Genomic DNA, 21,033 nt, shown 5'->3' on the forward strand with positions numbered 1-21,033 from the left:
GTGGGTGTTTTCTGAGTGCACGTGTGTGTATTTGAGTTAGTAGAGATTATAGGGGTACAACTGTCTGTATTCACATTAACGCACATAGAATAGGAGGTGGCCCTATCTAATGTATTCTCCATTCTTCCCTCTATTATGCATCAATCAAAAGAAAGAAAGAAAGAATATTGTATCATTGAAACATGTTTGTCTTAAACAATCAATCGAGATTTCCAAACATCAACCGAAAATGTTACTTCTGAAGGATATTAGGACTTAAAAGGCGTTGAGCATCATTTCATCTATAAGCTTTTACAAGAACAAAACTACAAAATGAAACCACTAAGGTACAATGTGCATTAAAAAAACAAAGATAAGAGAAATTATGTTCATAAACTCATCATTAAGATAAATTCTTTACCTCACCAGCATAGAGTTCATCAACTTGCAACTGATTGGGTGAGAGAACTCCAATTTCATCAGCAAAATAATCCTGCATTATGTAACCACATTGTTTGCCAGTAGGCAGAAAATGCCGTGTCATGTAGACAGCTAAAACAATTTTTTAGTTTAAAAAAGGAAAAAAAAAATTACAGTAAATGGCACCCCAGAGAAATAATAACAATTTGTCATCATAATTATTTCATCATTTGCAAATTGCTCTACAATCTAATTTCTCCAGTTTAATACATGGAACCATTTCCAGAGATAAATCAATCAATTCTCATTTTCCCATATTACCATTTAGTATGGGACTCAGATAAAGTAGTTACCTTTTTACTGGCCATGAAAATGATTCTGTCTCCTTTCTTTATACTCCCATCACTAACCCGGAAATATACAATAACACCCCTATATGGATCATAATAACTGCAAAAACAATTTATGGAAACAAGTAAACGAAAAGGAGGGGGGAGTCAAAGGCAAAGTGAAAGAAATGATATAACACTACAAAAAAAATTGTAGATAAAACTATAGTACTGCAGGTTGTATTTCAAGAGGAAGAAAAAAAAGGACTGGACAGCAGAATTTTAGGTGCTCAAGTAGAATCAGTTTGGTAGATATGACCAATTATTTGCAGTAACAGAGTTTAAATAAGTTGAACTGTATGAAAGTGAAATTGAAAGAAGGAACAGCAAGTTTGCATCCTTGATTGATTGCCACTAGCTGGAATGTTTCCATGAGTGAATCTGGGGACCAAAACCAGCTCCCTGTGCATCAGACACATAGCTCACCAATCAGTTGCAACATGGATAGAAATGAATGCTTTGAAGGATAGGGTAGTGTAAGGGCCATGCTTCATTTATAATAATTATTGGAAATATGGGATTTTTACCAATCCGTATTCCCATATTTCATGACCAACAGGGTCACACAGAAGAATTACGAATTTGGAAAATCCTGTGGTTTCACTTACTGCCTGGTTAAACAGCACATGTCCGAGACAAGAACTTTGTGTTTCGTCCATCTAAAACCATGGATGTATAGTTATCATTTTTAAATAAAAACATGTGAGCTTTTATCACTCAACCCCACTCATTTAACCCATTGAAGTCTCTGAAAATCCATTTCATTGAACTTCATACCCAAGAATGGGACCTATTTCAAATTGAGAAAACCATTTTCTTGAAAAATAGGATCTATTTTGAATAGGAACTAGCCTATTTCAAAACAGACCCTTAAAAGAGTGTTGTTTTTAAGTAAAGAAAGCTTCTATTTCAAAATAGGCATCCCTATTTAGAAATTGTTTTCAGGAATACCATCTTTGAATCTGCCAGTCTATTTTGAAATAGATGTCCCCAAACAGTGAGTTCTCCAGACATGCTATTTAGAAATAGACCTAGTATATATCGAAATAAAATACTGCATCGAAAAAACGTGGTTTTCGGCCCTCGAAACATTTAACCACATATTCTTTACCCACTTTAACATTATCCAAATGATCTTTAGGAAGCATTTGACCCATTTCCACTTCAAAATCACCATTTCAAAGTCATTTACTTTATTTAAAAGTGCAAGGAAGTTCATACTTGTTTAAACTTGACCATTTCTCAAAAACTAACAGAATTCAAAAATGAATCATCCTGAGCTTATCCTCTACCCTTTTTTTTGGAAAGAAGATTTGAGTATACTATATTAATGCATAAAATCAAGGTGGCCACTAGAAGCGTCAATACAAACATCCCTATACAAGATGAAGAAACCCCAAGAAAACCTGAACTAAACAAAGAATGAGATGCTAAAACCACACCTGCAGTGACAACAGAAATCACCACCAGGCTACGATGAGAATTCAACACACCCAAATATAAAACAGATATCACCACACTGTTCCTGGAAATATGAGACTGAAATCACCACAACACTGCAGCCATATGAACAGATTCAAAAACCAGAACATGATCTCAAAGACCCATTTCTCCCAGATCAACCACATTTGCCCACAAAAAGTGGAAGGATGATCCACCTCAAACATACTTCAGTAAAGCCTTCCTCTACCATAAAACCAAAAAATGACAAAGAATACAAGTCTTCCTAAGGCCTTTACAAACTATCAAATATAACATTCATACATCAATATTTCATGATCTACTTCAAAATAAAACATGCAACCCCTAGGCTTTCTGTCAAGCTTCATTGTTCTCATTTCCTTGTTCATCTGGAAATTGTTAGAATGCAAGGATGAGCTCGACATCTCAGTAAGTCCACTTGTACACACAAAACATGAAATGCATCCCAACCATTTTTCTAAACCACAACAAGGCTTCTCAATCTCAAACCATTCTTTCAAGATGATAACCCCTTGGTTTCTCATCTTGAAATACCAAGCCACAAACAATCTAACTAAGATGGTAGGTATTCTCATCTTAGGACACATGTACATAACTATAAATGTCAAACCACATGACACTAACAAGAAACATAATTAAATATGGATCACACATGCATAACCATCCAAATGTCATCCTCTACATGCTTTGCACATGAAATGAAGGGGAAGAACTTACAAAGTAGATGAAGATTAGAGTTAAGAAATACTCCAAAAAGTGCACTCTTGTCCTTTAGCAAGGTTTTAAACTCAAACAAAACACATATTAGTCTGTAAACCATTATATAGACTAGTATTGACTAAAACTTAGCTACTTTGGTGAAGAAATCCCAAGGACAAACTCCAAACCCTTCAAGAAAAGCCCTCAAATGTGCTTAGTCCTCCCTCCTGCCAGCCAATAAAAGGCTCTATTGTGATGGATAGAAAAGGATATCCAGTACCTGAAACACTGAAGTGATACAGTAACCAGGTAGGGGCCTCAAAGTGCCTACTACTACAACATGCTACACTTGGCTCTACACAATAACAAAACTAGCCCTTGTCTAGTGTCCAGTAAACCTAAGGGGGCTTCAACGATTCAACCCTTAATCCTTATCCCCATCTTCATGTAGGCTAACAAGGTTGTACTTATTTAGGGGGTAGAGTGGAACTTCAAGGAGAGCTGTTGAGAAGAAGATCCTAGCCGCCCCCCCTCATTGCCAACTTTTCATTAACAAAGGTGACAGCTAGCAACACAGACAAGGGATCAAACTCATGGTTAAGAGGCAAGCTTCCTCATTGAACAAATACAGCAAAAGAAATTATATTCAAAACTAACACAACCCCCACAGAGACAAGTGAAGTCGGTGAACAGATGATATCATGATGGGCAACCACTTGCAGGGGTTCAAAGAGAACTCAACTGATTGTTAGACATTGGACCCTTTACACAATTTTGTTATACATGCTCAATGAAAAGTGTGCCTTTTGATACTAGGACATTGATTAAGTATGAACTAATGGATTGTGACAAGTCATTACTACTAGCAGTGACTTTCCTTCACAATTTCATTGTTCACAAATTCCTCCCCTTTTGTTCTCCATTACTCATCCAGTGGCCTTCAGTACATAATTAAAGGGTTTTACAGTGTTCAATGAAGAAACACTCTTCTTAGTGAGTAGAAAAAACAGTCCCTCCCTAACAACAGTCCATTGTCGGGGTTCTGAGCATGAGTTTATCCATTGAATTCCTCAAACCAAGCGTAAATGGAAAGATGATTTCCATTTTTCTTCTTGATCTCTTTGTAGAAAGTTTTCCCGCATCATTGTACTCTTTGTTACTGACTTTTTGGAATAGGTCTTGTCTTGGGGAGCTACTTTCCTTGCTTTATTTCTTTACTTTGACAACTTGCGTTTTTTTTTTTTGCTTTCTGCCATAGATAGAATTACTCTTTTTTGTCAGAGGCAATGTAAGAGGTTTGGGCCTTTGCAATGTCAGATTCTTGATATCAATTTCCCTGTAACTCTTGAACTGGAGTAAGTTTCTTTGCTGCTCCTAAGGGACCTTAGAACTCCCTGAGACCCTAAAGAAAGAGGCAATGTAAGAGGTTTGGACCCTTTGCAATGTCAGATTCTTGATATCAATTTCCCTGTAACTCTTGAACTGGAGTAAGTTTCTTTGCTGCTCCTAAGGGACCTTAGAACTCCCTGAGACCCTAAAGGAAGAGGCAATGTAAGAGGTTTGGGCCCTTTGCAATGTCAGATTCTTGATATCAATTTCCCTGTAACTCTTGAACTGGAGTAAGTTTCTTTGCTGCTCCTAAGGGACCTTAGAACTCCCTGAGACCCTAAAGGAAGAGAACAAGCAGCTCCAATCAAACTTGATGGAGCAGAGCAAGCACCATAGAAGGCCAAAGAAAAAGGTTGCCGTTGGGAAAAGAGGATGGAAGTCTTTCAAAAACAATAGAGAAAAGAATATCATCATTGAAAAGGAGAAGTTTTCTAAAGAAAGAAGACAGAATCAATATGAAAGGAACCTTCCCCATCAATAATGATTGTCTGCCAATGCTGAAAAAGGTAACATGAATTTTGGCAACACTACAACATAAATTGGGTAGTCTTCTCTCCTAAAATGCACTTAACTGCAATTTTTTCAGTAAAATAGCCCACTGGCATTAGATTTTCACACTCATTAACCTAAGATCTACCTAAGGTTAAAAGAGGTAAAGTTGCCCCTACAGTTGTTATGACATTCAATAAGAATGAGAACAGTAATTTAGCTAGTAAAAGAAATATTTTAAAGAAATAATCCACCTACTAAGTCTAGGAAATTCTGGAGTCAAGCAGGACACAATAATGAAGTGGAAGTGCAACTTCAAGGTATGCAGACAATAAATGATAATTCCACAGTATCCTTTTCCCAGCATCTGGTATAACTACACTCAAAGCAATTTCATTCCTGTGAGTTCCATTATGTCCCCAAATATTCATGGTTAAAAAATATCTCATGTCAACCTCGATGCATTAGTCTCATCAGTAAACTATCCTAGATCATCTAAAAAAAAAAAAAAAAACTAACCCCTAACCACTACCAGGTATGTCCTTGAAAAAGCTCTCCTCTCAGCTTAAGTTATTAACTCCCCCACTGTTACAATTACCTTATCAGCAACCAATCATAAAAGGATATCAGATAGAATTCTTGTCTCAGTATAATTCCTTATGCAAGAGTTAGCTTTTTTTCAAGTTGAAAGAAAAAGTTCGAAATAAATTATTTAGAAAAACTATCAAATATATGAAACAAAGTTCAACTAAGATGCATACGTAGGTACCTATCAAATATTAGAGCCCTTAAAGGTCTTTCAGCAGTATCCTGAGGTGGGGGAATCCTCTTAACAATGGCATTCAAAATGTCAGTTATACCTATACCCTCCTACAAAGGAAGACCAAAATAAAATATTAATCCCCTTTTATCAGATAGAACCATGCACAAAATAACCTCAATTTTCTTCACAAATGCATTCACTTAGACTGCAAACTAACCAAAAACAACCTTTGCAGAACAATAGATGGCACTGCTACAATCCAAACCAACAACCTGAAAAGGCAAGTATGGCAAGTTAGAACTTAATAAAACAATACTACAAGTCCTAACCACAGTAGAATACTACCAAATAAGGAATCATGAAGTGTCCATGGTTACAGTCAATTAATTCAGAAGTGCAATATAAAAGTTCAGACTATCTATCTTGTCAGTTTTTTGTAATCTCCTATAGGAACAGGCAAAGAATTGGTCAAAATAGAAACAAAAAAGTGCATGTTACGTCAATCAGTAATGGTTTGCAGTACAAAGTGTACTGGCCAACATTTTTAAGTAATGACACCTAAACGTAATTATTGTCCTTATCTATGACCAAATCAATAAACACATAAACTGATTTGTTTCTTTAATAGGGGTATGCACTAACCTCTTCAATCTCTTGGGAAACACGACTTGGTTCAGCACCCGGTAAGTCTATTTTGTTCAAAACCTGCAAGATTGATAGCAATTAACTCAAATAATATTCTGCTTCAGAAGGATGCTAAATTGGTCCATAATAAATAAAAAGAAATTATATCCATAACAAAATATTGAGCCAACTTGCTTAATTAACTCCTAAATAAATGTTTTGATGATTAACAAAACTTAAGTTTATTAAGTACTTAAACAAAACTTATTTCTATGTGATTTAATGCCCAAAAGTTTAAGTTTAGAAATCTAGAGTTGAGGTTTAAATTGGTTGAACAAAATAAAATGGGTTTCAACCTACAGTCAAGGTTACAGCTGAGGTTTAGAACTGAGCTAACATTTTACTGGTCACTGGAAATGAGAGTCGAGGTTTAGATCCACTAAGCCAAGGTTCTGTTGAATACTGGAAACGGCAGTCAATCCTGCAGTTGAGGTTTTGCTTGTCTGAGTTGAACCTCCTCAACATTCTAGAAATGAGAACCGAGATCTATAGCCAATGTTTTGTTTGGCTAGGCCAACCCCTAAAACATTCTGGTTTTGACAGTCGATGCCTTCATCCTAAGGATAGATCAACTAAGCTGACTAGATTCAAATTTTGAATCTACAGTGGATCCTATAGTTACCTACAGGTTTGACTCTGCAACTGTAATGACTATATTTCTGTGTGATTTTTGTGTTGCAAGTGTCACTTTTGAGCATTAAATGCAATTTTAGTCATTGGGGGACTTGAAAATCAGTGTATGGAGTATATAAACAACTTCAAAAAGATCAAGAATCAATCGTTCATTGCACATTAAAGGCTCTCAACTGAGAAAGCTCTTAAAGCACTCAAAGTTCAAATTTCATCTTGTGAGAGGAGCAACCAAGGCATTAAGGGCTCATCAAAGCTTTATCATTCAAGGCCTTGTGAGGATTACACTGTTAAGTATGTCATTTAAAGTTGTTGCTTTGTTTATTTATTGTGCTTATTGCGATATTTGATCCAAAGTGTGGACTTAGGGCTTGTATTCAATTGTATAAACTATTGTTTGTGGGGTTAGCTTCCTAGAGATAGATCAAATCTAAGGTATTGTAAACAAGTTTCTGAGGTGAACTTGGTGGAAATCTTAGTGGTTCTGATATAGCAAGCGCAAGGTTCTGTCTTGTTAAAATGGACATGGGCGTGGTAGATGACAAACCACTATAAATCTCTTGTGTTCTTTGTGTGATTGTTGTTTTTAAATATCTTGCAATATCATGTCATATATTCATCTTCGATTATAAAATATAATTGAATACAATCTTCAAAAGGCAAAAATTTGTTACAACTCACATAGACTCGATTCACCCGCCCTTTAAGAGTCTAATTGCAAGTAGGGAGCAACACAAGAAGCGGGTAAGAAACACCATTTAAACAACATAAATTGAGTTCACAGCCTTTATGGTGCATTGCAAAAACCCAGTACATAGAGGAAGCAACTGCTAAGCCAAATATTTTTACTTGGCTTGAATCATTCTAGCATAGAAGGCGATGAGGAGCAAAGGTACCACATCTAGCTTAATCAGAGAAGGGATAAAGGAGCTACTGCAACCCATGCTTGAATTAAACTCTCCACCTCCTGCTTCATGGGATGAGGATGTATACAAAATTTCCACATGCAGCTTGTAGATATATTTACCACCATACAAGTAGCTCTCCACTAGTTAGAGATTTATCTTGCCACCCTGAAGATACAGATGCAAGCCACATTTAACTCCTATGAAAATCAAACCTCCACAACAAAATTGATGGCACACCAGCCTAAGCACCGTCAACAGTTCACTAAAACTGTTGATTGATAAAGCAAAACTGTCAACAGTTTTGTCCTGTTGACTGTTCACTTCCTGGTTGTGGACCATTTGTACCATTTGTTCACTTCCTCATCCAATGGTTTTAGTTCAAACCTCTAAGGAAGCTTCATTCTATCAACTCTATACCGTCCAATTACCATTATATCCCTCCATTACCTTAAGTATTACCATTTTTTTTAGTCTCCCAGTAGTGGGGATGGCGCAGAATTGTGTTACACATTTGACAGGTGAATAAGATCAGAATATTGGATCTGTTAAGACCAAAAAAATTTAGTCTTTTAAAGGGATCAAAATAATTTAGAAGAAATCAGAAAAAAAGAAATGTAGTGTGTCCAAAATTATCTGTAGATTAAATCTGGAAAGATGAAATAAAGAAAAAGCCATTTAAAAGGCAAAATGGGTAGGAACCATAACCATGAGTCCAAGGACAAATCATGAATTTTCTTGTGGTCTAAATTTGATTAGAAAATTCCCTAGAATTATAGAAGATGCCCAAGAGTCTTGGGATCTCATGCAACAAGAAAATTGTATGATCCCCAAAAAGTTGGAGGTTCGGGAGAGACTTTAGTTTTGGCAGCATAGAGTATTATGCTTGAAAGGGGTATTTAGATCATTTTAGTGATAAGCTATAAATCTAGAAATTTAATCACTGATATAAATGTAAAAATTATGGGTTCAATAAGTTGACTTGGATTTTGGGACTTGTTCAAAGGGTTAAATCAAAATTTACGAATTAATGTTTCTCTAAAAGAAATAAGGAAAGGTCCTCAACTGCAAAATGATTTATGAACTTGGGAGAATTGGATTAATTTGAGTCCAAGGAGATTATTATAAGAAAAAAAGTTACCCAATAATTTTTATTATAGAAAATCCAGGTCCTTACATTGTCCATGGGGTCATTATGGATGGAATCTAGGATCTAGGGCAAAGAAGAAATTCTAGAACATCAGGAGAAAATACAAGACTTCATGTGGTAGATCAAAAGTTGACCAAAATGTTCCAAATGTCAATAATTTCCGACTGAAACAGATTGCTTCGTTCCATGCCCTCCTGATAGGGGGAAACCATACCTCCTCTAGGGATCTCTCACATGGGAGGTTGGATTATGCCATAATTAAGAGGCAACGACTCCAGATTCTTTATCCATGAGGGATATGTATTTTGCCAGGGTTTTGACGGAAAGGTCCTTTGCTGTCCATCAATTCACCTTTGTATTCCAAAACTCCCTCTCTCTTTTTTTTTTTCTCTATTCTGTTTCTTACTCCTAGAAAGTCAATGAACTAAGCATCTCTTAATATTAAAGATGCAAAATACTTTACCCACCATAAATTCTTTAAATGTAGGGTTAAAACATCTCATGTTCTCACCCAAGGTAAAGGTGCTCAAAAGCACCAAGCCCTAATCTTGATCTGCAGCAACTTACAGAAAAAAAAAAAAAAAAATCTTGATCTGCAGCAACTGGCTTGTAGTTCTTCCTATTTACAAATAAAAGTTCAACCACAAAAATGATATATGCACATGAAGACAAAGGGAAGTGATAGCATAATTTAACCACTAAGAGAATTTACACTTGTTTCATAAATTTTCGATAATAATCTCCATCAATTTGGTCTATCAGCAGCTTTTGACAGTTCTACATCTGGCAAATGTTTGAGCATTTCAATCCCAAGTTAATGTGCACACAAAACGTTCTCAACTTGCATCCAGCACAACGCAGTACAATTTAAACATGCTTTACTCTCAATTACTTGGGTCAGCTAATGCTTCTTCCACAAGTGGCTCTATGTAATCCACACCTTGTTAACTACAAGGAAAACTCATGGCCTTAAACTAATCCTCTTTCATCCTTTCTCTTTCCATTGGACAACCTCCTAATAAAAGAAAAACCCATCTAGCTAGGAATATATAGAGCAATTCACTTGTATAATATTATGTATTTATACACACAAAAAATATAATAATACATGTGTCTAGCTTGTCCAAGACAATCAGAAAAGAAAATTCTAGAATTAAGTCTAACAAGTATAAATTTTCACCATCATGAATGTGAAACGAAGGCTGAAGGATGCACAATACTCTCATTAGCTGAGTACCACAAAGCAGCAAGACAGACCACTTACTGGGATTATTTCTAGGTTGTTCTCTAAAGCCAAATAAACATTCGCCAGGGTCTGAGCTTCCACTCCCTACAAAACCAGGCAAAATTTCAATGGGAAAATTAACTAGCAGAACAAAAATACAATAGAATAACAGTAAGACTTCTTTTAATATGCTTTTTTGCACCAAAGATGATGCTTCCATGGAATCAAAACCAATGTTCGGTATCATTGCTAGCCAGATAAGAATTTCATCTACAAAATGGAAGAACTAGAAACAAAAATAATGATCTAAACAGATGATCAAGAAGATTTGCCTGAGAAGCATCTACAACAAGAAGAGCACCTTCGCATGCAGCAAGAGAACGGGAAACCTGAAAATGTGGAATAGTGCAACAGGATGTCAAACAAAAACTTTGCAGAAGAGACTTTTACAAATTAGAATTCATTACACTGGTTTAGACAAGAAAGTATCCAACACAAAGTGAAATGCCTCCAAAAATACAGTGTCAGGAAAATCTTCGTCCATATACCCTTATGCTAGTCTTCCTCCCCATCCCCCTTATGCTAGTCTTCCTCCCCATCCCTTACATGGTTGGCAATGAAAAAATAAAATGCATGAGAACACAATCTCAATAAGTCATTAGACTCATTACCTGACAATATATTCATACACAATGCCCATCACTCATACAGTCCATGTAGGCAGCCTCAAGTTTCCACATTTCACTTTCTAGTGGGTGCATGCTAGGTTCATGCCCATCGCCCACACCTGGTTATATCATTCCCATGGCCTAAGGACCCCAAAAGCTCACCGTTGACCTTCAACTCATTTCCAAAGCCAGAGGGGCCACACATACTCTTATATGGAAATAAACCTTCACATTTCACACCTGCTTCACTCACATCATGCAGCATGCTCACAACACCCACACATATACAATCACGTTTTAATGCATAACAAGTTGCCATAAAATCATTTCATGCATCATGCTGACATATATGAACCATAACCATGCACTTACCTCAATCAAGACAGCTCCTCAAGCCTTTTCTCCAGTTGAGCAGATGCATTTCTAGCCTTTCTTCACTTCCCCTACTTTTCCAGCACTTTCTCTTTCTAAACCATTTATCCCTAGACAGCCTTTCATCTACACTTGCTTGTGCTACAAAATGAATGAGGAATGACCTATTTATAGGCAAATGGAAGTAGCTCACCAGCTGATAAAGCAGCAGGGCATTGGCCATTCCCCCTTTTTACCATTTATCCCTAATTACGTGCTTCTCATGCAAGAAAGCACTTACCCAGCTTGTTTCATCTCTTATAACCACCTCATGCTGCTTCAGGCTTCTCCAATCTCTCCAGTCTTCTTAAAGCAGGAGTTTCACTAATCTTGCTTAATTAATCTTAACTACCCTTATTAAGCCCTTAATCCAGACCTTACAAATCATAACTAAAATTAATAATCTTTATATCATTAGAATCCTCTCATTATGCCTAACAATATATCTAAATGCACTTAGTTATCCTTGAATTTAAACCCACAAAATTAGCTTTAAATCAGCGATCTACCTATGTTTTTATCTGCTTCCAGCAGCTGACAGAAATCAGTTCATGTAAAATTGTTGGAACGAGATTAAGAAGCGGAGAAGATAAGAGACGGCCAAGAAATAAGATAGAGATAGGATTTTATCTTTTTACCTTTTTTTTATCTATTTTGTGTTTTATCTATTTGTTGTATATTTAAATTGTTGTAATCTAGTCCTAGATATAAGGTAAGTAATCTAGTCCTAAAAGGTAGGGAATGTAATCTAGTCCTAAAACTTAGGAGAATTCTTAGGAACACTCTTGTATAAATTATGTTATTTACATCAATAAAATATGAAGGGATACCGTTTCCTTTTTCCCACATGGTATTAAAGCATCAGTCCTAGCTTGATACGTTGTAGCCCTAGTGCTCGCACAGTTCCTTCCTTATTTCTGCCTTCATCGCACAGCCTTCTATTTGATCCACCAATCAGTTTTGCCTTCATTGCACAGTTATTGGCCTGATTTGTTCCCACCCGAGTGCCTTTATTGCACTCACTAGCCTGCAGTTCCGAGAGCCTTTGGTAGCCTGCAGCAGTTCAAGATTTCAGCCTTCCTCGGATCGTGATGGCAGAATTATCAGATGTAACAAGTCCAAATCCTGCAACCAGTGAGACAAATCTAGTGGAAGGACACCAGCCAGATCACTCTCCAATAGCTGGTGAAGTTCCTCTCGCCTCTGAATTACCTATAGTCCATCCATCTTATAGGTTGAACGAAAAGAATTATCTCAAATGGGCCCAATTAGTGAAGACACTTCTTAAATCCTGTGGGAAGAGTAACCATCTAACTGGAAACCCTCCAATTGAAACGGATTCAACTTACATAGCCTGGCACATAGATGATTCTTGCATCATGTCTTGGTTATGGGGCACTATGCAACCAGAAATTAGGATGAACTTTATGTTCCTGACCACAGCCAAAGCCGTATGGGAGATAACACAACAAACATACTCCAAAGCCCAGGATGCTTCCCTGATCTTTGAAGTCAAAACAAAGATTACATCTACCAAACAGAGCCAGCTCACAGTCACAGATTACTACAACTTGATGAGAGGATTATGGCTGGAACTTGACCAATATCAGCCCATCAAGATGATATGCCAAGAAGATGCTGCAACACTCAATCAAATAATTGAGCGAGACCGGATTGTTGAGTTCCTAGCTGGACTCAATCCTGAATTCAACCAAGTAAGAGTGCAAATTCTTGGTAAGGATAAACTCTCAAATCTAAATGAGGTTTTTGCAATTGTAAGGAGTGAAAAAAATCGAAGATATGCTATGCTAACTAAACATACCACCGAGGGATCAGCCCTAGTGATCAGCAAGCAAGAAGGCAGAGGAAATAAAGCTAAAAAATCAAGGTTTCAGAACCCCGGCAGATTAGGATCAAGATTCTAGAACCACGGCCCTAGTACTAATCGAGATTCATAGTGGTGTAGCTTTTGAAAAAAGCCCCGCCACACTAGGGAAACATGCTTTAAACTGCATGGAAAGGAAACAGTCTTGAGCAGGATTGGAGGCTTCAAGAACATGAAATCCCAAAGTTTTCATGTTAACAAGAAACAAGAAGAGGAGGCTGATAAAGGAGAAGCAGAAACTAATTTTACCCAACTTAATACCGAGGACTTAGGTAAGTTAAAGGCCTTTCTCCGGACGTTTCAAGATGGAGGAACCTGTTCCTTAGCCCATCAAGGTAACTCCCAAGGTAACTTCAACTCCCAAGGTAACTTCCCTTCCGATACAGTTTTTTCAGCTTCTAAAATTGGTAAGAATAATAGTTGGGTCCTTGATTCAAGGGCTACCAACAACATGACCCCTAATATTCATTGTTTTGTGACTTATGACACCCTTGAGCCTACCAAACATATCATGATTGCCAATGGAACCACTATCCCTATCTTAGGTAAAGGCAAAGTATCATTAAACTCTCAACTTTCCCTTGAACAAGTTCTTCATGTTCCAGCTCTAACTACAAGCTTAATCTCTATACAGAAACTAACTAACCCAAAATCTTAATTGTTTGGCTGTTTTCTCACCTTTAATGTGTAAGTTTCAGGACAAGAAAATGGGGCAGATGATTGGGGTGGCTAAAGTTCAAAATGGGCTCTATATCTTGGATGGGGAGAATGATTGTTCTACAAGGAGAAAGTAGCAACTTGTGGCTTTTTCTTCTTCTTCCCAGTCAGCCTCTAACTTATCTTCTATATGGTTACACCATTTTAGACAAGATCATCCTTCATTTAGAGTGTTAAAACAATTATTTTCAGATTTGTTTAATTCTTTAGATCCTAGTAGTCTCAGGTGTGATGAATGCATCGTTGCTAAACATCATCGAGTCTTGTTTCCAATTACTAACATTTTTTCTTCAAAACCATTATACTTGATTCATTCTGATGTTTGGGGACAGTCCAAAATACACAATTGTTCTAGGGAAAAATGGTTTATTACGTTTATTGATGATTGTACTCGAATGTGTCGGGTATTTCTTCTAAAAGATAAGGCAGCTATTAGGTCCGTGTTGATCACATCTTGCAAAATGATTCAAACCCAATTTGGGACTACTATAAAAAGGTTTAGAACAGACAATGCAAAGGATTATTTTAACACTCATTTGCACAATTATTTCCAAAAAAGGGGTATCATACATGAGTCATCTTGCATTGATACACCCCAACAAAATGGGATGGCAGGGAGAAAGATGCGTCATCTTCTCAATGTCACCCGAACCTTACTTCATCATCATCATGTGCCAAAACATTTTTTGGGGGAGGCAGTGTTGACTGCTACTTATGTCATTAATAGGGTACCATCTAGAGTTCTCAATGGTCAGAGTCCTTTCCAATGTTTGACTTCATTTTTCCCAGACCTTAATCTTCATACTCAGTTACCCTTAAGAGTGTTTGGATGTGTATGTTTTGTTCATATACTCAAAATCCATAGAGACAAGTTTGGACCCTAGAGCTCTTAAGTGTATCTTCCTTGGATATTTTCCAACACAAAAACGGTATAAGTGCTACCACCCAAACACCCAAAAGTTCTATGTTTCAAAAGATGTCACATTCAATGAATCTCAACCCTATTTTGCTCCCATTCTAGTAAGGCAAGCAGATATCAAACCTGTAGATATGGACTGGGAGTTTCTAAATACTAGTCTCGAAACAAGTGCAGTCGGTCAGGGTCTTCCTTCCCAAGATACCAGCCCTATTATGACACCTCAACCCTTACCAACCGATCATCCTACGGAACAAGTTCACTCGAGGCTCAGTTCTCTTATAAGATATAAAGGTTCTCCTTATGTGTACAAGAGAAGGCAGCCCATTGAAGAACTGCAACCAAGCACATCATTAGCTCCTAATACGAGCCTTGAAATTACACCAAGTAAGCACTCATCCACCACCTCCAGTATATCTCAGCCTCAACCAGAAATCCTAGACTTGGACCTTCAAATTGCCATCCAAAAAGGTGTTAGAACTTGCACCAAACATCCATTAGCTGCTTATCTATCATACCACCGTGTATCCCCTCAACATCAAAGCTTCCTAACATCATTGGATGCAATTGCTATTCCCAAATCAGTAGAAGAAGTTGTGAAAGATCATAACTGGAAAAAGGCCATGTTAGAAGAAATGGATGCACTAAAGAGGAACCAAACCTAGGAGTTAGTTCCTAGACCAAGGGATATAAAACCAGTGGGATGCAGATGGATTTTTAATGTCAAATACAAGGCCGATGGAACTCTTGACAGGTATAAGGTCTGCCTAGTGGCCAAGGGTTGTACTCAGTCTTATGGTAATGATTATCTAGAAACTTTTGCTCATGTGGCTAGAATGACTACGGTGAGAATTCTCATAGCATTGGCAACTAAATTTGGATGAAAATTGCAACAATTTCATGTCAAAAATGCCTTCTTACACGAAGATTTAGAGAAAGAGGTTTTTATGGAAATCCCTCCAGGTTTTGAACATGAAGGAGATGGAAAGAATCAGGTTTGTAAACTCAAGAAAGCCCTATATGGGCTTAAACAGTCCCCTCGTGCATGATTTGGAAGATTTTGAAAGGCCATCCTTTCTATGGGATACCACCAAAGCCGAGAAGACCACACCTTATTTATCAAACATACAGGAGAAAAGGCAACAGTTTTACTTGTCTATGTGGATGATATTGTGGTTACTGGGAATGACACAATTGAGCAAGGTTGTCTCAAACAAAACTTACCTCGGGAATTTGAAATCAAAGACCTCAGCTAATTACGATACTTCTTAGGTATAGAAGTAGCACACTCAAAGGAAGGTATTTTTCTATCACAACGAAAATATGTCTTGGATTTGCTTGATGAAATAGGGCTATTAGGAGGAAAAGAAGGAAGGACACCAGTTGATCCCAATACAAAATTACAAGCTAATAAGGGTGGTCAAGAAGTGGACAAAGGGAGATTTCAACGCTTGGCAGGGTGATTAATATATCTATCACATACTAGGCCTAACATATCGTTTGTTGTCAGCAGTAAGGAAAATTTTATGCTATCTTAAAGCTACGCCTAGAAAAGGGATCCTATTCGCTCCAGGAACAAACTTAAAACTTCAAGGCTATATAGATGTTGATTATGGTGGTTCTCTGGTTGACCGAAGATCTATAACCGGGTACTGTGTATTCCTAAGAGGAAATCTGATATCCTAGAGGAGTAAAAAGCAAGGGGTGGTGGCTAGATCTAGTGTTGAGGCAGAATTTAGAGCTATGGTTCTAGGTGTATGTGAACTCTTATGGGTAAAGATTATCCTAGAAGATTTGAAAATTCCAATACAAAGGCATATTGAACTCTTTGGAGATAATCAACCAACTATAAGTATAGCCTACAATCTGGTGCAACATGAAAAAACCAAGCATATTGAAATTGATAGGCATTTCCTAAAGGAAAAATTGGATAGTGGTCTATTGAAGATTTCATATATTCCTTCCAACCATCAAGTAGCTAATGTTCTTACAAAAGGTTTGCCAAATACCCAATTTGAAGCCAAGATCAACAAGTTGGGTATGATTGATATCTACTCCCCAGCTTGAGGGGGAGTGTTGGAACGAGATTAAGAAGCGGTGAAGATAAGAGATGGCCAAGAATCAAGATAGAGATAAGATTTTATCTTTTTACCTTTTTTATCTATTTTGTGTTTTATCTATTTGTTGTATATTTAAATTGTTATAATCTAATCCTAGATATAAGGTAAGTAATCTAGTCCTAGAAGGTAGGGAATGTAATCTAGTCCTAAAAGGTAGGGAATGTAATCTAGTCCTAAAACTTACGAGAATTCTTAGGAGAATTCTTAGGAACAGTCTTGTATAAATTCTGTTATTTACATCAATAAAATATGAAGGAACACTATTTCCTTTTTCCCACAAAAATTGACCACTATCTTAGTGAATCGGTGCAAAGTGACAAAATTTACTTCCAAACAAGAAAAGGTTGCTCCCAGTAACACTACTGCCAGACCAGAAAATTAAAGATCTAACAGGCCATATACACATACCTCATAAGAGAAGTCCACATGCCCTGGAGTATCAATAAGATTGAGGCAATATGGTTCATTTTTGTACATGAAGCGCATTCGAGCAGCCTGCATAGAATACGATGCAGAAAAAACTGCAAGTTTAGTGCCTTTGGTCAACAAAAATGGCTCATTAAGATCAATGGAGGCATAGAGGTCCAAAATAAGGCTATAAGTGCAATACATGCAACAGAAAGTCAGAAATACAACATCAAATTTGCCTTTCACATTGGTAAGTACAAAAATGAACAGTTTAGAAAAAGGCAACTTTGAATTTTCAAGTGAATACAACTCAATAGCAAGGAACAATAACCCATGAAAATCGACTTCTCCCCTTAGATTTGTTAGAATCAAGAGTATGAGAACTTAAATTATATATCATAATCAACAATAAAGATAGTGAGAACAATAGAATGACTCAGCGAATTTAGTATTGACCAATACCAGAGCATGTCACATGCATCTGGTCAAAAGTTCAGGCCAATTTTTAAATTAGTTCAATTATTCATAAAATTCATTGCTTTAATTTGTTGAGAATACATGTTAGTTTGATTGTAGTGTACCTAGCTTAGGTGCTGTACATATTAGTTGTACCCAATAGTTAGCTGGCCAGTACATAACAGTTGTGCATAAATACTTGTAAACCCTAAGTGGATAGAGTTGAGCTGATTTTTCCCTCCAATCTCTGTTCCTCTCCTCTTTTTCTCAGTTTTGCATATCATTTCTCATGGCATCAAAACCATCAAGAGGTGAAACTGGAGTAGAATTGGAGCAGATTTGATGTCATTCAATCATCAAATCTTGTCTAAATGCTGCTGTGAGCTGCGTCACTCTAATTTCCTCAGGATTCTTCATTGCAATTCTCTCCTACACACAATTCTTAATTGCAATGAAGAATTCAAATGTTAATAATACAGAAAACTAATTTTCAATCTAGAATATTGAAGCATATCATCAACAGAGAGAGAGAGAGAGAGAGACTTATTAGTACAGAAAACTTATGTAAAATTTTGTAGAAAAACACATTTTCCAAATCTCTAAATTAGGAAGGAAATTTTGGAAAACTCATTTTAGGAGTTTTCCAAGTTTAGTACATTTTAGAGAACCACATTTTCTAAATCTCCATTTTCTACTTGGAAAATTTTGTATTTGAACAATTTTTCTAATGTTCCATTTTCAGTGGAGTAATCTTCCAGAAAATTGGGGCAATTTTCCACAATTAAACAGCCCCTTATATTTCCTTTTAAGCTGACAGCATGCTATACGTGTAAGATTCAGTAGGTGTAAGATTCAGTAGGACTAAGCCATCAATCCGGAAGACAGCCATTTCTAAGCATTAAAATGCATGTTTCCTTTTATTTGATCAATAAGCACGCAGTAAAACTAATAAACTACACAATTTTTCTTGCTAGAAAGAAAATAGTAGCTGTTATAAGATTCCATATACTGCATCTATAAGGCCAATTGACAGAATGCTGCAAGATGAAAGGCGGGCTATCCTATTTCTGCTGAACTATGAGATCCAATTTTGTGATGACAAGGTGGAAGGAGTTAATGAAAATGTTTTCAATCATATAATCAGCAAGAATAGTAATGACCACTCTAAAATACAAAAGTTCAATAGATGTGTATCAAATACTTCTTGTTCCATCATAACCACATCTTACAAAGAGAAAGGCCACGAAGAGTGAAACCAAGCACACAGAAAGCACAAGGTTAACACACAAACTGAAGCCCATTAGCTAAAAAAAGGTGAACTGAAGTCCATTAGCCAATCACTCCAAAAAATTCAACATATTTCGTATAATATCAAAAGGATACAAATACCGGCCATAACAGCTACTGCAATGTGACTGAACATTATGAGAAATATAGACCATCATGATGGGAAATGGGATAGCTTGCAGATAATATCCTAGAAGATGGTGTGACTGTGTCATAAATTGGATTTTATCCCCTTGTTTGGCATCACTGCTGGATAAGGTGGAAGAAAACATATTTATCCCATGTTTGGTTGCATATGTTGAGAGTGATGAATTGGCCAAAAGGACAAATATTATCATATGATCAAACCTATCTCTCCAACCTTGGCTTTAATTTGTGCATAAAAGTACTAAAAAATTTTCATTTTTTTCATTAAAAATACAATTATATTTTGTTATATTAGATATAGAAAAATTATTTTCCAGATTATACAAATTAGCAAAAAATATGAACAGTAAGTTTTAATATCTATTTTAGAAAATTCCACTCATAAACAAGTTGGAAATCTAAGGGGAGGACTAACATAAGTAAAAGCACATTGTAAAGTGGTTTAGTTCATGCAGTTCAAGTATAATTGTCTGCATTCTGCATTGCATTCTTTTCCCATGCACCTTCTGTAGAAAATAGGAGAACAGTGAAAAATCTCTATATTCTCATATCAATATGCATGGGATTTCATTCCCTATTAATAGGGAAGAAGACTACAAATTTGGGAAAATACAACTTTTAGAAAACTACAAACAAATGGAAACATAATCTATACACTGTACAAGGAAAAAAAATATACACAACTGTTTTAGAAACTCTCTAAAGGATATGAATTACTTTCCAAACAAATTGGAGACTAATTTAGGAAACTTGGTAGGTGTATCCGTGACTTATTCAACACTCCTCCTTAAGCTGGTGAATAAATATTTATCATTCTCAACTTGCTTATAAGTTCTTCAAACCGCTTGAGAGGTAACCTTTGGTGAGCAAATCAGCTAGCTGATTTTCTAAGAGGACAAAAGACAAACAAACCTCGCCAATGTCTAGCTTTTCTTTAATGAAATAGCGATCAATCTCAACATGCTTAGTGTGGTCATGTTGTGCACCGGATTGTGTGCAATGTTGATTGCTAATTGATTGTCACACATTAACTCCATAGGACAATGATCTAGTATTTTCAAATCACTAAGCACAATTTTTAGCCAAAGTAATTCACACAATGCAAGGGTCATTGCCCTAAACTCTGCTTCAGCACTAGACCTGGCCACAACCCCTTGTTTTTTGCTTCTCCGTGACACTAAATTTCCCCCAAAAAACACACAATAGCCGGTAATAGACCTCCTTTCAACAAGTGAACCACCATAATCAGAATCAGTGTATCCCCTGACTTCCAACTTTTGCCCTAACTTAAACAATAGACCTTTTCCAAATGTTGACTTCTAATAGCACAAAATCATTTGTAGAGCTTGCATATGCTCTTCAGTGGGACTATGCATGAACTAACTCACCAAGCTAACAGCAAAACCTATGTTAGGCCTGGTGTGGCATAGGTAAATCAACCTTCCTACTAGCCTCTAGTATCTCCCCCTATCAATCAATGGACTATCACTTGGTCCTAATTTCAAGATAGGATCCAAGGGAGTATTTGCTGCCCTGCCACCTAGCAATATGGTTTCTTCGAATAAGTCCATGGTATATTTCCTTTGGGAAAGAAATATACCTTCCTTTGAGTATGCAACCTCTATTCCTAAGAAATACTTGAGCCTACCAAGGTCTTTGATGTCAAATTCTCAGACCAAATTTCCCTTTAACAATTTATGCTCATCCTCATCATTTCCAGTAAACAAGTAGGGCTGTTAAAGTACCTTTCTTTGAATGTTTTATGAATATGGTGTGATCCCCTCTACTTTGCTAATACCCCATTGCCTTCATAG

The 21,033-nt window shown here is 36.6% G+C and overlaps 1 protein-coding gene across 3 annotated transcripts in view; it reads right to left on the reverse strand.

Annotated features, from left to right (window-relative positions):
• The window catches only part of LOC127803936 (translation factor GUF1 homolog, chloroplastic), a 96,667-nt gene that overhangs the window by 47,206 nt on the left and 28,428 nt on the right, over nucleotides 1-21,033 (reverse strand). For all 3 annotated transcript variants that reach the window (XM_052340584.1, XM_052340583.1, XM_052340585.1), the window contains exons 3-10: nucleotides 17,330-17,416; nucleotides 10,537-10,593; nucleotides 10,244-10,309; nucleotides 6,253-6,315; nucleotides 5,838-5,882; nucleotides 5,617-5,717; nucleotides 753-849; nucleotides 401-472 (exon numbers count right to left, since the gene is read on the reverse strand). In XM_052340584.1, coding sequence (XP_052196544.1) covers nucleotides 401-472; nucleotides 753-849; nucleotides 5,617-5,717; nucleotides 5,838-5,882; nucleotides 6,253-6,315; nucleotides 10,244-10,309; nucleotides 10,537-10,593; nucleotides 17,330-17,416 — 588 coding nt within the window. The remainder of the gene's footprint in view (nucleotides 1-400; nucleotides 473-752; nucleotides 850-5,616; nucleotides 5,718-5,837; nucleotides 5,883-6,252; nucleotides 6,316-10,243; nucleotides 10,310-10,536; nucleotides 10,594-17,329; nucleotides 17,417-21,033) is intronic.

The sequence above is a fragment of the Diospyros lotus genome, chromosome 6 (assembly GCF_014633365.1).
Source record: "Diospyros lotus cultivar Yz01 chromosome 6, ASM1463336v1, whole genome shotgun sequence".
Taxonomy (NCBI): domain Eukaryota; kingdom Viridiplantae; phylum Streptophyta; class Magnoliopsida; order Ericales; family Ebenaceae; genus Diospyros; species Diospyros lotus.